This window comes from Staurois parvus, unplaced genomic scaffold (assembly GCF_062004578.1).
Source record: "Staurois parvus isolate SC_StPar_1 unplaced genomic scaffold, SC_StPar_1.0 ptg001462l, whole genome shotgun sequence".
NCBI lineage: Eukaryota > Metazoa > Chordata > Amphibia > Anura > Ranidae > Staurois > Staurois parvus.
Window position 1 is genome coordinate 506,160 of NW_028319258.1, and position 15,881 is coordinate 522,040.

Consider the following 15,881-nt stretch of genomic DNA (forward strand, 5'->3'; position numbering starts at 1 on the left):
CTTCTTCTCATCCTTCTCCTTCTTCTCATCATTCTCCTTCTTCTCATCCTTCTCCTTCTTCTCATCCTTCTTCTTCTCATCCTTCTCCTTCTTCTCATCCTTCTTCTTCTCATCCTTCTCCTTCTTCTCATCCTTCTCCTTCTCCTTCTTCTCATCCTTCTCCTTCTCCTTCTTCTCATCCTTCTCCTTCTTCTCATCCTTCTCCTTCTTCTCATCCTTCTCCTTCTCCTTCTTCTCTTCCTTCTCCTTCTTATCATCCTTCTCCTTCTTCTCATCATTCTCCTTCTTCTCATCATTCTCCTTCTTCTCATCCTTCTCCTTCTTCTCATGCTTCTTCTTCTCATCCTTCTCCTTCTTCTCATCCTTCTTCTTCTCATCCTTCTCCTTCTCATCCTTCTTCTTCTCATCCTTCTCCTTCTTCTCATCCTTCTCCTTCTTCTCATCCTTCTCCTTCTTCTCATCCTTCTCCTTCTTCTCCTTCTTCTCATCCTTCTTCTTCTCATCCTTCTCCTTCTTCTCATCCTTCTCCTTCTTCTCATCCTTCTCCTTCTCCTTCTTCTCATCCTTCTCCTTCTCCTTCTCCTTCCTCATCTCCAAGGGCATTTAAATTAAAGGTACAGTGTTCTGCACTAATTTAAAGGCTCTCTGAAGCCTAGAAACCCTTTAAATAAGTCATCTTCGTAGCGGAGAAATTCGCATCGAATCGAATTTCACACTGGAATTCGCCGAATCAGCCGAATCGAATTTTTCATTTCTTCGCTCATCTCTAATGAGAATCATTAAGGATACTCAACATTTTTTCATAAATCATGAGTGTGGTCATAATATTCCTCACCTCCACAATCTGAGCAGTTGGTTTCTGCCAGGCCCTAGCAATAGCCCTTTTAGCCGCTATAAAAAGATAGGTAGCAAGTCTCTGCTGGTGTGATAGAAGGCCAGGAAGTGGGCAATTGAGTAGCGCATGATGAGGATTTCTATGGTAAGTAGAGTGAAAAAGGGTTGACAATAGACCATACACTCTGGACCAAAAGCCCACTAATCCTGGGCACATCCACCATACGTGTAGCTAACCTCCACGGATTGCGCAAACTGCACATCGATCAGCACAGGATGGGTTCGCGTGGGAAATCTGTGCCAGGACCCAGTACCATCAGAGAAGCACCTTATACGTCACTTCCATAGTGGTAGTGAATTAGATAAGGACCAAAAGTGTCCGTTGATTATCTGCTCCTGTCCTAATTAATCTTTGCTAGCTAGCTTTGGAATGTGCGCACACTGGAAGAGACTCACGCTGACACACATGTTCAGTCTATGAACACTTCCAGTTTATTATAATGAGAAAGTGAGCTTATATATGCAAAATGATGCAAGAGTCATGTGACAACAGCATAAGCATTATATTAGTCTTTGATTGGTCATTTCCACACGAAAACAATCTCCGTCATGGTATAGGTGTGATCTTCTTCCAGGTCTTATCTATAGAAAGAAAAACATTCCTTTGTCTCAAGTTGGCACGATGGGAGGGGGTCGGTGCATGTGAACAAACATTTCTTAAGCAAGGATTTCTTAAAGTACCACAAAGCCCAACAGACAGAAAATATTCACACAACATATGTATTCATACTAAACATTTATAAATATGAAGAAAGAAATAGTCTTAAAGTATAAAAGTAAATATGTATAAAAATACATATATATATATATATATATATATATACATATTCAATAGGAAACCAAATAGGCATTTTACCATATCCATCACAGTAGTGTAAAAAGAACATTTGGCCACAGCTGACCAGGCTCTACTCCAAACCTCTGGGGCCAGTTGGACAGTAAGATCACGTTCCCATTTTAAAACATGGGAGCCAGGAGAATGTGCCAAAAGAAGTTGTGAATAGAGTAAAGAGATGGTGCCCCGGGCACCAGGGTAGTGTTGCCAAACATGTTCAAATGGTGTTTTCCTAAAGGGAAAGATGAAATCATGACAAAGAGAGGAAATCCAATGTCTGAGTTGTACCATTGAGCTCCATGGACTTCTCAGATAGAGGACCAGGAAGGAAACAAACAAGACAAGCTAGTAATATTTCAGTATTATTCTTGACTCTGCATGCCTGGCCTTTCAATATTTGCATAATACACTTCAGGGCTCAAAATTGCTACTAGCCAGGACTTAAGAGCTACTCGCCACCAGTTGCCCCACCCAACCCCTACCCTTCCCCGCCCTTAATTCCTCCCCTAAACACGCCCTTGTAAATTATGTCATGAAATGACACCGTTAAATGTTTTATGCAAAATGAAGGACGGGAAGGAAGGAAGAAAGGAAATGGCAGGAATGAAGGGAGGGAGAGATGGAAAGAAGGAAGGGAGAAAAGGAGGGAGGGGTGGAAGGAAATAAAGGAGAGAGGGGTTGAAGGAAGTGAGGAGTGGAAGGGAGGGAGGGGTGGAAGGAAGAAAGGTGTGGAAGGAAGAAGTGGGAAGGAAGGGTGGGAGGGGTGAAACGAAGAGGTGGGAAGATGGGAGGGAGGTGTGGAAAGGAAGGGTGAGAGGGAGGAAGGAGTGGAACAAAGGGGTGGGAAGGAGGGAGGGGTGATGGAAGGGAGGGAGGGAGGGAAAGAAGGGTGGAAGGACTGGGAAGGAGGGTGGAAGGAAGAGAGGGAGGGGTGGAAAGGAAAGGAGGGGTGGAAGGAAAGGGAGGGAGGAGTGCAAAGGAAGGGAGGAGTGGGAGGAAGGGGTGGGAAGGAGGGTGGGGTGGAAGGAAGTGAGAGGAGTGGAAGGAAGGAAGGGGTGGAAGGAAGGAAGGAAGGGGTGGAAGGAAGGGGTGGAAAGAAGGAGGGGTGAAGGAAGGGAGGGAGGGGTGGATGGAAGGCAGGGAGGAAGGAAGGGAAAGGTGGAAAGAAGGAAGGGGTGGGTGGGTGGAAGGAAGGGAGGGGTGGGTGGAAGAAAGGGAGGAAGGAAATGAGCTATGGAATGGAGGGTGGCAGGAAGGAAGGAAAGGAGGGGTGGAAGAAAGGGGTGGGTGGAAGGAAAGAAGGGAGGGGTAGGTGGAAGGAAGGGAGGGGTGGAAGAAAGGGGAGGGTGGAGGGAAGGAAGGGAGGGGAAAAAGGAAGGGGTGGGTGGAAGGAAGGAATGAAGGAAGGAGTGGGGGGAAGGGAGGGAGGGAGGGGTGGAAGGAAGGAAGGAGAGAAGGGAGGGGTGGAAGGAAGGGAGGGGTAGAAGAAAGGGAAGAAGGAAGAGAGGGGTGGAAGAGAGGGAGAGGAGGAAGGAATGGAGGGGTGGAAGGAAGGGAGGGGTGGGTGGAAGGAAGGGAGGGGTGGAAGAAAGGGGAGGGTGGAGGGAAGGAAGGGAGGGGAAAAAGGAAGGGGTGGAAGGAAGGAAGGAATGAAGGAAGGGGTGGGTGGAAGGGAGGGAGGGAGGGAGGGGTGGAAGGAAGGAAGGAAGGAGAGAATGGAGGGGTAGAAGAAAGGGAAGAAGGAAGAGAGGGGTGGAAGGGAGGGAGTGGAAGGAAGGAATGGAGGGGTGGAAGGAAGGGAGGGGTGGGTGGGTGGAAGGAAGGAAGGGAGGAGTGGAAGGAGGGGTGGATGGAAGGCAGGGAGGAAGGGAGGGGTGGGAGGAAGGGAAAAGTGGAAGGAAGGGAGGGATGGAGGGGTGGAAAGGAGGGTGGGTGAAAGGTAGGAATGGGTGGAAGGAAGGAAGGGAGGGGTGGATGGAGAGAAGGAAGAAAGGGAGGGGTGGAAGGAAGGAAGTGAAGGAAGGTAGGGGTGGGTGGAAGGAAGTGAAGAAGGGGTGGAAGGAAGGAAGGAGAGAAGGGAGGGGTGGAAGGAAGGGAGGGCTAGAAGGAAGAGAAGAAGGAAGAGAGGGGTGGAAGGGAGGGAGTGGAAGGAAGGAAGGAATGGAGGGGTGAAAGGAAGGGAGGGGTGGGTGGAAGGAAGGAAGGGAGGGGTGGAAGGAAGGGGTGGAAGGAGGGGTGGATGGAAGGCAAGGAGGAAGGGAGGGGTGGGAGTAAGGGTAAGTGGAAGGAAGGGAAGGAGGGATGGAGGGGTGGAAGGGAGGGTGGGTGGAAGGAAGGAAGGGAGGGGTGGATGGAGAGAAGGAAGAAATTGAGGGATGGAAGGAAGGGAGTGAACGAAGGTAAGGTTGGGTGGAAGGAAGGATGGGAGTGTAGGTGGAAGGAAGGAAGGGAAGGGTGGAAGGAAGGAAGGGGGGTAGGTGGAAGGAAGGGAGGGGTGGGTGGAAGGAAGGAAGGGGTGGGTGGAAGGAAGGAAGGGAGTAAAGAAGAGGGGGTGGAAGGGAGGGTGGATGGGAGGGTGGAAGGAAGAGAGGGGGGGTGGAAAGGAGGGTGGTAGGAAGAAAGGGAGGGGTGGGTGGAAGAAAGGGAGCAGTGGAAGGGAGGGGTGGAAGGAAGAAAGGAAGGGATGGGTGAAAGAAAGGAAGGGAGGGGTGGGTGGAAGGAAGCGAGGGATGGGTGGGTGGAAGGAAGGGAGGTTGAACTCAAATGACTCAGTCAGAAGCATCAGAGCTGTCGGCTGCTCTGTGTACAATTTCCCACACACACATCTTCTGAAGCTGCATGGATTGGAGTGTGGGCGGGCACAAGGCGAGGCAGAGCAGATCCAGCCTCTCTCCCCTCTTCTCCTATTGGTGCGGAGGATGGGGGAGGGGCTGGCCACTGAGGAGCACACAGCCGGGGGTGGGCAGAATGAAATGGAATGACTGGGGACAATCGATGCATCTGTGAGGGCAGTGACAAGCAGTGATCTCCTGTATGACTTTCAATGAAGCAGCTGGAAGCTCCTCTCCCTCATGCGGCTTCCAGCTGCTTCATTGAAAGTCATACAGGAGATTGCTGCTTTTTACTGCCCTCACCGCCACCCCTCCCACACACCCCTAGTCCTGGCGCTGCTCACCCCCACCTTATTTCCACTCGCCCAATGCAAGATTCTGACCCTTCCATGTGTGTGAATGAGTAAAAGGTACAGTACATAGTACCTTTAACAATTCACAATATATATATATATATATATACACACTATATTGCCAAACGTATTGGGACGCCTGCCTTTACTCAGACATACACTTTAATGGCATCCCAGTCTTAGTCCGTATGGTTCAATATTGAGTTGGCCCCGCCCTTTGCAGCTATAACAGCTTCAACTCTTCTGGGAAGGCCGTCCACAAGGTTTAGGAGGGTGTCTATGGGAAGGATGGACCATTCTTCCAGAAGCACATTTGTGAGGTCAGGCACTGATGTCGGACAAGAAGGTCTGGCTCCCAGTTTCCACTGTAATTCATTTCAAAGGTGTTCTATTGGGTTGAAGTCAGGACTCTGTGCAGGCCAGTCAAGTTCCTCCACCACAAACTCGCTCATCTATGTCTTTATGAACCTTGCTTGGTGCACTGGTGTGCAGTCATTTTGGACCAGGAAGTGGCCATCCCCAAACTCTTCCCACAAAGTTGGGAGCAAAATGTCAAAATGTCGCCTTGAAGAGTTCCCTTTACTGGAACTAGGGGGCCAAGCCCAACCCTGAAAAAAAAATCCTACACCATAATCAACCCTCCACCAAACTTTACACTTGGCACAATGCAGTCAAGCAAGTACCGTTCTCCTGACAACCGCCAAACCCAGACACGTCCATTGGATTTCCAGACAGAGAAATGTGATTGGTCACTCCAGAGAACACGTCTCCACTGCTCTAGAGTCCAGTGGTGGCGTGCTTTACACCACGGCATCCAACGCTTTGTATTGCACTTGGTGATGTAAGGCTTGGATGCAGCTGCTCGGCCATGGAAATCCATTCCATGAAGCTCTCTACGCACTGTTGTTGGGCTCATCTGAAGGCCACACCAAGTTTGCAGGTCTTTAGCTATTGACTCTGCAGACAGTTGGCGACTTCTGTGCACTGAGCGCTTCAACATGCACTGACTCCGCTTTGTCATTTTATGTGGTCTACCAATTGGTGGCTGGGTTGCTGTTTTCCCAGTTGCTTCCACTTTGTTATAATCCCACTAACAGTTGACCGTGAAATATTTAGCAGCCAGGAAATGTCACGGACGGACTTATTGCACAGGTGGCCACCTATCACGGGACCACGCTTGGAGTGACTGAGCTCCTGAGAGCGACCCATTCTTTCACCAATGTTTGTAGAAGCTGTCTGCATGCCTAGGGGCTTGACTGTATACACCTGTGGGAGGGTGAACATCATCAGATATGACAATGTTTTCGTTTATAAAAAATTTGTACTTTTGGGTTTGGGTTGAACACAGGTTCACCTAAACCAGTCTGCTAAATCTCTACGTTCCAGAGATAGGTGCACAAGACCGTAATGCCCCTCCCAAAAATCCACACTAGATGAGCATGAGACTCTCCTCCTGAACCATCCTAGGCCACATGCCCTCAAAATGGTGGGGGTGCCTATGTGTGAGGGAACCACTGGACAAGCACATAGTTCCCATGTTCATGAGGACAAAGGCCTCTTCCCCATAACCCTGGCCCAGTGGTTGTGTGTGTTTGTAGTTGGGATCTTATCAGAATTTGAAAGTAATACCACTACTGACCTGATGTCCTGATCCCTCTGATTGGGTAAATGTTTATGTGTTCATTTGAATGCCCAAACAGCCAAGGTTCATTTCCATCTTGTGCTCTGATTTTCAGCTCATCCCTAGTCCCCAGCTGTGCACGGTGATAGTATCTGACAGATACTATGTTACTACAGAACACAGTAGTGACATAACAAGCGGTAGGTATACCTGCAGTGCACCGCTGGGGGTGGAGAGTTGACACACTACTGTGTCCTGTGATGAGCCAAGCATACTGTATATGGGTTTGGATCAGGACAGATTCAATGAGCATTACTGAAGTTCAAATAAAAATCAGCAATGGTAATTTTCTAAATGTAAATTGTTTGGTAAAATACATGGAATATGGAGGTTTTCCACAGCCCTGGGGAACATGTGCCAAAGTATTTTTTTTTTTTCATTTGGTTTGGCGAGGATAAACTATTTTAATTATGCCTAAAGTGAGACATTAAAAATGCATAATTATTTTAAACAACCTGCCTGGGGATGCCCTTAACCCACCTTTGCTGCATCTGTATGATGTATACAACCTACTACAAAAAATTGATATACACATAAAAATGCTGTTTAAATTGGTGGTAAAAGACAGCTACCATCCGCTGCATTCTGTTTGTAAACAAAGTGATCGGGGATTTTTTTTTCACCAGATCCCTATCTGCATTCAGCCTGGCAGACCAGGAAATAGGGGAATGAGCAGGCGCCCTTCCTGAACCATACCAGAAGCCACAAACCCTCAGCATAGGGAGGGTACCTTGCCAGTGGGAACTGCCCTGGCAAAGAACCATGTCCCATGCTGATGAGGACATAGGTTTCTCCCCCCTCAACCTTGACCCAGTGGTTATGGGGATCAGTGGCTAGAGGGGAAAATGCTAGCATAGGGGAAAAGACACAATTGGGGAGAGCTACAAGGTTCAGGTGTGGCTACTGACCCAACAATACAACAAACAAGAGATCCCTGTGCTCAAATCCCAACAGCTAGTGCGTGCATTTATCCATCAGGTGCTAAAGGGGTGTAACCACATATTAACACTAGAAATTCTAAGGACCCTCTGCACACTGGTATATACCCTTCCAAGCAAAGTATGCAATAAATAGGTATATTTGGTTCACACATATTGCAATACATGCTTAAGCTGGCCAACTGCGTCAAAGTAATCCCTCTATGGCCCCTCTATCTCCCCATTGTGTCTTTTCCCCTATGCTAGCATTGTGTCCACAGTAGCATTTGCGTAGGCAGGGCAGAGTAGGATTGGCCATAGAGGGATTACTTTGACGCAGTTGGCCAGCTTAAGCATGTATTGCAATATGTGTGAACCAAATATACCTATTTATTGCATAGTCTGCTTGGAAGGGTATATACCAGTGTGCAGAGGGTCCTTCAGAATTTCTAGTGTTAATATGTGGTTACACCCCTTTAGCACCTGATGGATAAATACATGCACTAGCTCTTGGGATTTGAGCACAGGGATCTCTTGTTTGTAACACTGAAGAAATGACACGTTGCTACAATGTGACGTAGTCAGTGTACAGCTTGTATAACATGTAAATTTGCTGTCCCCTCAAAATAACTCAACACACCGCCATTCATGTCTAAACCGCAAATATATACAAAAATGTGAAGGGTGTACTCACTTCTGTGAGATGCCGTATATATATATATATATATATAGTGAATTGGTAAAGGTACTGTGTACCCCTTACTCATTCACATGGAAGGGTCAGAAAGGGGGCTTCCAGGTTCTTTCAAGCCTCCTACCCACAGACCCCCAGAACCATTACACCAGGGCTGTGGGGAAGGAAGTTTTGTTTTTTGGTCTGAGCACGCATTGAGACCAAGATGGTAGTTCAGTCCTGTAGAGTTGTAGAAATTGGCAGATACCACAGGGACAGAGGGGAAAATTGTATTTCACACACCCAAATGTGTCAGATTCCACTAGTGGCTATGACTCTGCTACAGAGCACAATTTTATCTTGCTGGCCACTATCTTTGTTTTCAGGTCCCTTTAAGAATAAGGTGTGATTAAGGGAACCTGTGTTTATTTTTATCATTTGAAAAAGTGAAAAAGAAGATCTTTTCCTTTCATTCCCTAGCACATGATTGGATGCTTAAAGTGACTTTGTATTCTACTGATCAGACCCTACGTACAACATATGTGTTTTAAGAGCTACATATCTTTGAAGCTGAACTCTGGCCCTCCATTCAGTCTTGCTCTCTGCGTAGGGACACCCACTCCTGCAGACTGTCCCCCACCCATCAAGAAAATATGATATTGCATAACTTTTACCAAGTGCCATCCCAATGCTTGTATCAGGGCTGAGGACTTTTGAGAGGAGTACTGAAGCAGGGTGTTGTAATATTTTCAGGAAGCTATGTACAGCACCCTGCTGACCCCTCCCACCAGTCATAATCTGCTTGCATTGCATAGAAAAGTACGGAGACCAAGTGATCTCATCACTGGGTCTAAAATAAGGTATGTAATGAAAGCAGGTTTTACTTTTAAAAAATGTAGCATGTTAATTAGGGGGTAGAAGGAACAAGGGAAGGCACAATATACTGTTAGTTAATTAGACATTAAACTGTGTAATGTATTATACATAAAATAAAATATAATATTACATATTTCCAGACAATGCAACAAATCTGATGCTATATCTTGAAAATTTGGGTCTGAGAAGATTTATAACATCAAAATTTACACTTAAGGATGTCCTGGATATTGGATCAGAGACTTGTAAGAAGATTGAACCTGCAGAAAATGTTTTCTGGTGCTTCCTGCAAAAACTTTTTGCTCTAAATGTAACTGCACGGGTATTAAACTCCAATGAAACTGAACAAAATGATGACAATGAAACATTTAATGTTGATGACTTATTTGAGAATGATAGTACATCAAACTCAGTCAACCCTCTTGATGTTGTGTGTGCTCTCCTCCACTGCTCAGACAAGTTTCTTCAACAGGAGATTATTAGAAAAATGTCAATGTGTCAGTTTGCTGTCCCTCTGATCCTCCCGGCTGTTGATGGCTCTGATAGCTGTACCTTTATGTTGTTTGGTATGAGAGATATTGTAAAAAGATGGATACCAAATAACCAGAGACAACAAAAAGGGTATGCTGAGGAAAGTATAGTGCAACATTCCATGCCCGTTATTTCTTTTGTGAGGTTTGGAGACTACAGTTCATCAAAATCCAAAATACTAAATCAGATCTTCAGTCCAGAAGAGCAAGTCCATGATTTTTTTGTACATCAGGATATGAATGGTGGGAATGTAAAAAGAAAAATCGCTGATGGATTGGTGGAAGTAGCCTGGTACTTCCCAGCTGGAAGGGAGTCAGATCTTTTCTATGATCCTGTTGCCATTGTCAACCTCAGGGGAGATCTACAGAAAAATAAGAAACAGTTCTGTTTTCTTTCACAAATTTCGCAAACTGTGTTCATTTTTATTGAAGACACCAATGTGGAGAGTCAGTGGTTAATAGATATTGATGTTTCCAGCAAAAACTACTTTTTCATTATCAGTCTTCAATCTTCCAAAATCATAGATGGAAAATTCAAGACATTTCTGACAAACCTGTCATGTGTAAAAACCAGAAAATATATTTTTATTATATGTAAAGATAACAAGCACACAGCAAGAAAAAACATTGATTATTTGACAGAGATTTTTCCAGATCTTAAACAAAAAATAATAGCTCTAAATCCAAGAATGTCTCAAGACAGGCAAACTGCAAGAAAACTGCAATTATTAATGAAAGAACTAATAAGCACAAAGGAAAATACAAATGCTCTGCAGGACATGGTGCATGTTGCATATGAAATTGGAATGGAAGTTGATGAAAGCTTTAAGGAGTGTAAGGATGCAAGAACACTCGCCCTGGAAATCACTGAATCTATAAGTGATGTTGTTGTTTACAAGAAAGAAGCAATGAAACTACAAGGAGATGCCTGGAGAGAATTGGCCAAAATTGAGAAAGAACTCTGCCAAATGAAGAATCAAGGTAACCTATCTGGGGAGGAATACAAATCCCAACTAGTTAAGAGAATCGTAGGCTTACGTAGACAGCAAAATCATCAGAGACTTCCTGAAGGCATGAAGGCATTTCTAGATACCCTTACTAGGAAGTCAAGCACAGAGCTACCTTTTTTTTTGAAATGGTTAAAATTCTATCTAGATGCAGTATCTAGAGATAGTATCCTACAGGTTCAACAAAGTGAAGAAAAGGGTCTTGGTCAAAATATATCTGACAGAAATTTGGGAATTGAACATTTTCTCCGTGAATTAGGACAGTTTTACGAGGCTGAGTGTTTTATGGTAGAAAGAAGGGAGATCAACGAGAAGCAGAGGAAATTTCATCATCTTCCAGAAATGGGTGCTCGTCTCTTGTTGGATGGGTTTCCATTAGAACTGATGGATGGGGATGTCTCAAATGTACCCCTGAAGTGGATAAGTGATGTTCTCAGCGAACTTGACAAAAAAACAGGAGGAAAATGCAAAATTATAGTGATATCTGTACTGGGAGTGCAGAGTACGGGGAAATCCACCCTTCTGAACACCATGTTTGGTCTGCAGTTCCCAGTAGCTAGTGGACGATGCACAAGAGGAGCCTTCATGACTCTTCTTAATGTGAGACAGAACTTCCAAGAGGAACTCAGCTGTGACTTCATTCTGGTGATTGACACTGAAGGACTAAGAGCTCCAGAGTTGGCTTCCCTTGGTGACAGTAATGAACATGACAATGAACTGGCCACACTAGTAGTTGGGTTGAGTGATATCTCCCTTGTCAATATGGCCATGGAAAACACAACAGAGATGAAGGATATTTTACAGATTGTGGTCCATGCATTTCTTAGGATGAAACAAATTAAGAAGAAAGCCAACTGTCAATTTGTACATCAGAATGTGAGTGACGTGTCCGCTCATGACAAGATCACAAGAGAAAACAAGCTGCTCCTAGAGCAGTTGGATGAGATGACAGAAATCGCAGCAAAAATGGAGAATAATGATGATGTCACACAGTTCTCTGAAATCATTGACTATGACATTGAGAGAGACAACTGGTACATTTCTGGCTTGTGGCATGGTGTTCCCCCCATGGCATCTATTAGCACTGGATATAGTGAAAATGTATATGAACTTAAAATGCATTTATTGGAACTTATCAAACAGAAATCAGATTCTGACTCCAACAATATAAATGAATTCACTGAGTTGATTAAAAGTTTATGGAATGCTGTAAAACATGAGAAATTCATCTTTAGTTTTAGGAGCAGCATAGTAGCTAAAGCTTACAATGACTTGTGTATAGCATACTCACAACAGGAGTGGAAGTTCAGGAAAGAGGCACACAGCTGGATGATAAAAACAGAGAATAAGATCAAGAATCAGAATTCTTGCGAACAAGAACCTGAGCTCAAAATGGACTTAAAGAGAGAAATAAACCAAATATTATGGACACAATCCCAGATCATGGAAACATTTCTAGAAGATTACTTCAAGAAAAATGATAAGTATGTGAAGTCAATTCAACATTACAAAACTGAATTCATTAGTTATGTGCCAAGGTTACAAGAGGAACTTGAATATTATTTAAATAACAAGTGTATGGAAGTCAACCGGATTCAAAATGAAAAAAATAAAATAGCCAGCATCCAAGCAATTTATCAGAAAAAAATTGAGGAGCAAGTCAGTGCTCTTCTGGAAAGATACAAGCATGAAAATAGAAAACTGAGCGTTGAGGAACAAGAGTCTGAGTTTCAGACAATGTGGAACAAAACCTTGCAGGAATTTACTCTGAAAGGTTTAAAGAGACAAGAGATTGCAAAAACCATGCTGGAGCATTTAAGGAAAAACATGAAGAATAAGGCAAGCTACATTAACCAGAAACTGGTTAAGCTTGACAGTTTAGAAAAATACAAGGGAAAAGATTTTACGATGAAAAAAAAGTATTTGGAAGATCCAGTTTTTCAAGTTCACACCCAGAGATTTGAAGAACAGTTCTGGGAGGAAGCAACTGCTGCATCTATCGCTATCATGGATAGATGTAATCGTTACGTTGCAAAAAAGATTTCCACAAAAGAGGATTACGATGAAACATTTTGCCAGCAGTTATTGGACATTGTAGATAATGGCCTTCAAGAAAAACAAGGAAAAAAGTCCTACTTCAAACCACTGCTTGAGCTCAGACTAAAACTTTTAACTTTAGGGAAAGCAGCACCGATGTTCCAGAAGATGCATGAGGACTTTATTCAGGAAAATGATCCAAAACTTTGTCTGGAAAAATTAAAACCTTCTTACTTGAACACATTTAAAGAAGTCTATGCCAACAAAAATGATTGCAGAGAAAGGGCTCAAAGATTCTGTGAATTGTGTCTGAAACCAGCACTGACTGGGTATGTGTTTTTAAACCTTGGATATTCTATTACTGATGATGTCTTATGCAACACTGATTCTGCAAAATATGGTACTAGAACTTTCTTCCAAACCACTTTACTGCATGACCTACTGACAGAGAAAAATTTTACAGAATATGTGAAATATTGTCTTCACTATGAGATTTTTGCAAAAGACTGGATCACCAAAAACTTGACAGTTCAGTACACAGAACCTGGAAGGCTAAAAAGGCTAATATCAAGCAGCTTAACAACTATTACAAACAAAGTCAGAGAGTCTCTTGAGAAAACGTCTGTTGTAAATTGTACAAAATTGTCTGTAAGTTTGAAAGAATTTAGCAAGATCTTAAAGGATGATTTAGTCATCTCACAGAATAATATGAATGCGGTAGTATTTCAAGACACTGGCAGTGTTCACGAGTTCTTCCAATATGTAAAGCCATTTTTATGTGACATTGAAGGACAATTAGTAACTGAACTAAGCAGCCTAGGTGTTGAAGTTGTGCTATCCAGGGTTTCTATAAAACCCCAAGATGAGCTGTTTAAGAAAGTCTTTGGATGTGGGAAACAGTGTCCATTTTGTAAGGTTCCTTGCGAAGCCGGTGGTATTGATCATAAAGAGCACTTTTCATCTTTTCATCGGCCTCAAGGAATGGGAAGATATAGGCACTCAGATTCAAATATTCTTTGCCATGAGCTGTGTTCAACAGATGTTATAAGTAACTCAACATTTTCATGTAAAGACACACATGGAATGCCACATCCTTACAAAGAGTATCGACAAATTTACCCTGACTGGAAAATTCAACCTGATCCAAGTATCGAAGCTGCCATATACTGGAAATATATTTTTAAGGAGTTCAATGAAAAGTTTGCAAAAGAGTACAAAGCCTTGCCAGCCAAATTACCTGAAGACTGGTACAAAATAACAAAAGAACAAGCTTTTGATAGCATTACAACTAAATAAATCATTGGAAATGTTTCATGCTCCACCAATGATGGTTATCTTCCTTTCTTTTGTAGCTCTGATTTGCTGAACCAGTAGAAGACTAATTCTGATACCCAGCTTGAATCCATTTGTGTTAATGTCCCGTTTATCTGTCTTGAGATTCTATACATTTCTGCATGTATTCTACAGCATTTATAATTTTTTTTCTACTGACTGTATTAAAAGCTTTGCCCAGCTCTACGGTCAAGAATATCATCAGTGGCTCTGTGAAACCATTTTATTCTGCAAAGTTCTCACCATGATTATGTGACACAGTTCCACATTTATTTCAAAACTCTATTCTACTCATCATCCTAACATCACTTACATCATTATAGCATCAAATGTATGAAAACCCTGGTAGCGGGGTCAGGCTCTGCCATTCTGCAATCCAAAGACATTTGCTGCACAGACAGAGACTCCTCTCCTTTCCCTCTAGTGTTCAGTGCAGAGTACACATGTCATTTCCTGCTGTCAGAGTAGGAAGTGTGTCTGAAAGCAGAGGATCTTGGGACTTGTAGTCTTACAGCCTAGTTACACTGTATTGCTCAGTATTATCTGGACTACAATTACCAGAGGTAAGGAATCCTCAAGGAATTCTGGGCAGAGATGATTATTTCCCTGCAGCAGCCATGTTACGTCTCTTAGCATGGGGACTTCGAGACTGACCAAGGGGTGTGTGACTTCTTCCCAGGAGTTCCAGGCCACAGTTCAGTGGTGCATCAAGCGTACCCTGCTCAGTCGCTCTGTACCACATCACAGTGCAGGGAGAGTCTTTGTGTTCCAGGGACAGTGGCATTAATGGTGGAAGATTGGGCCGGGCATCACTGGCCATTGAACAGGCCTCTTCAACAGTAGATTGACCAGTTGCCCGGAGGCCATCAAGCGGCATCCTGTACTGCCAAGAGCACATGCTGCGGATTTCAGTTGTGCTACTCTCCCGAGGTTTGGTGAGTGGGCGCATGGCCAACAATCCTCCTTGTATAGACACTATGCAGACAACATTTCTCTGTCTCTGCACCACACTGGAATCTGCTGTGGAAGAGTGATGTCTGCCAAGTCCCTTTCTATGGCTGGTTGTTATGCACAGTGATAAACCTGAGCTCCTCCCCAAGTAAGCTGGAATTAAGGGACACATTCACTTTTGGGGCTCCTGCACCCAAAGGGACTGTATCTGTCGGGAGGCTGCTGAATGTATATTGACATTGCTGAATTGTTTCTTAGTCATTTAAAGGGGTAATCCTTATTCAGAATGATATATTGTATTGTTCATTGCCTGTGGCACCAGGGCCTAAAGGGAGATGACTGACCAAGGGCCTCATCTTCCCCCTTTTACCCCTGGGATCATAGATCTACCCGACATCTGCTATAAGATAAGGTTTAAAAGTGCCATTAACTCAATACCTATTGTTACAAATCTGGGAGAGACTGATCTCTGTAGCAAGAGTATATATTTGTTGGTTCATGGGCTATTTCTCTATTGGCCCTAATATTTTCAGTAAAATCTTTCCTAGAAACTCTATATTTGAGTTGGTGTCTGTATTGATTTATCTAACCGGGTGTGTCAGAGGGGTAGAGGTTGTTCTTGGGGTTGAGGCAAGCAACAGGGGACCCAAATATACAAGCTGCTCCTTTGGGGGTAGTAATACACCCTAATAATGAATGTCTCTTATTTGCTCCCCTTTAGTCTGTAAATATATAATTGAAAGTGTTTTGTTATATGTGTACAATAAGTGCAAAAATTGAGGTATTAATGTTCCCCATTCTCTCTTGGACTACAGAATGCCTAATTCCTATACAGTGAAGGAAATAAGTATTTGCTCCCCTGCTGATGTTGAATGTTTGCCCCTCACACAGAAATCAAAATGATAGGTGTATTGTAACACTGAGAGACAGAATACAACAAATTCAAAAGAAATGTATCGTCAAA

General features: G+C 43.6%; 1 protein-coding gene across 1 annotated transcript in view; it reads left to right on the plus strand.

Annotated features, from left to right (window-relative positions):
- The window catches only part of LOC149435837 (up-regulator of cell proliferation-like), a 33,826-nt gene extending 18,353 nt beyond the window's left edge, over positions 1 to 15,473 (plus strand). The window contains exon 4 of the mRNA XM_089662380.1: positions 9,201 to 15,473. Coding sequence (XP_089518506.1) covers positions 9,201 to 13,930 — 4,730 coding nt within the window. The 3' untranslated portion in view covers positions 13,931 to 15,473. The remainder of the gene's footprint in view (positions 1 to 9,200) is intronic.
- Positions 15,474 to 15,881: the final 408 nt, after the last annotated feature.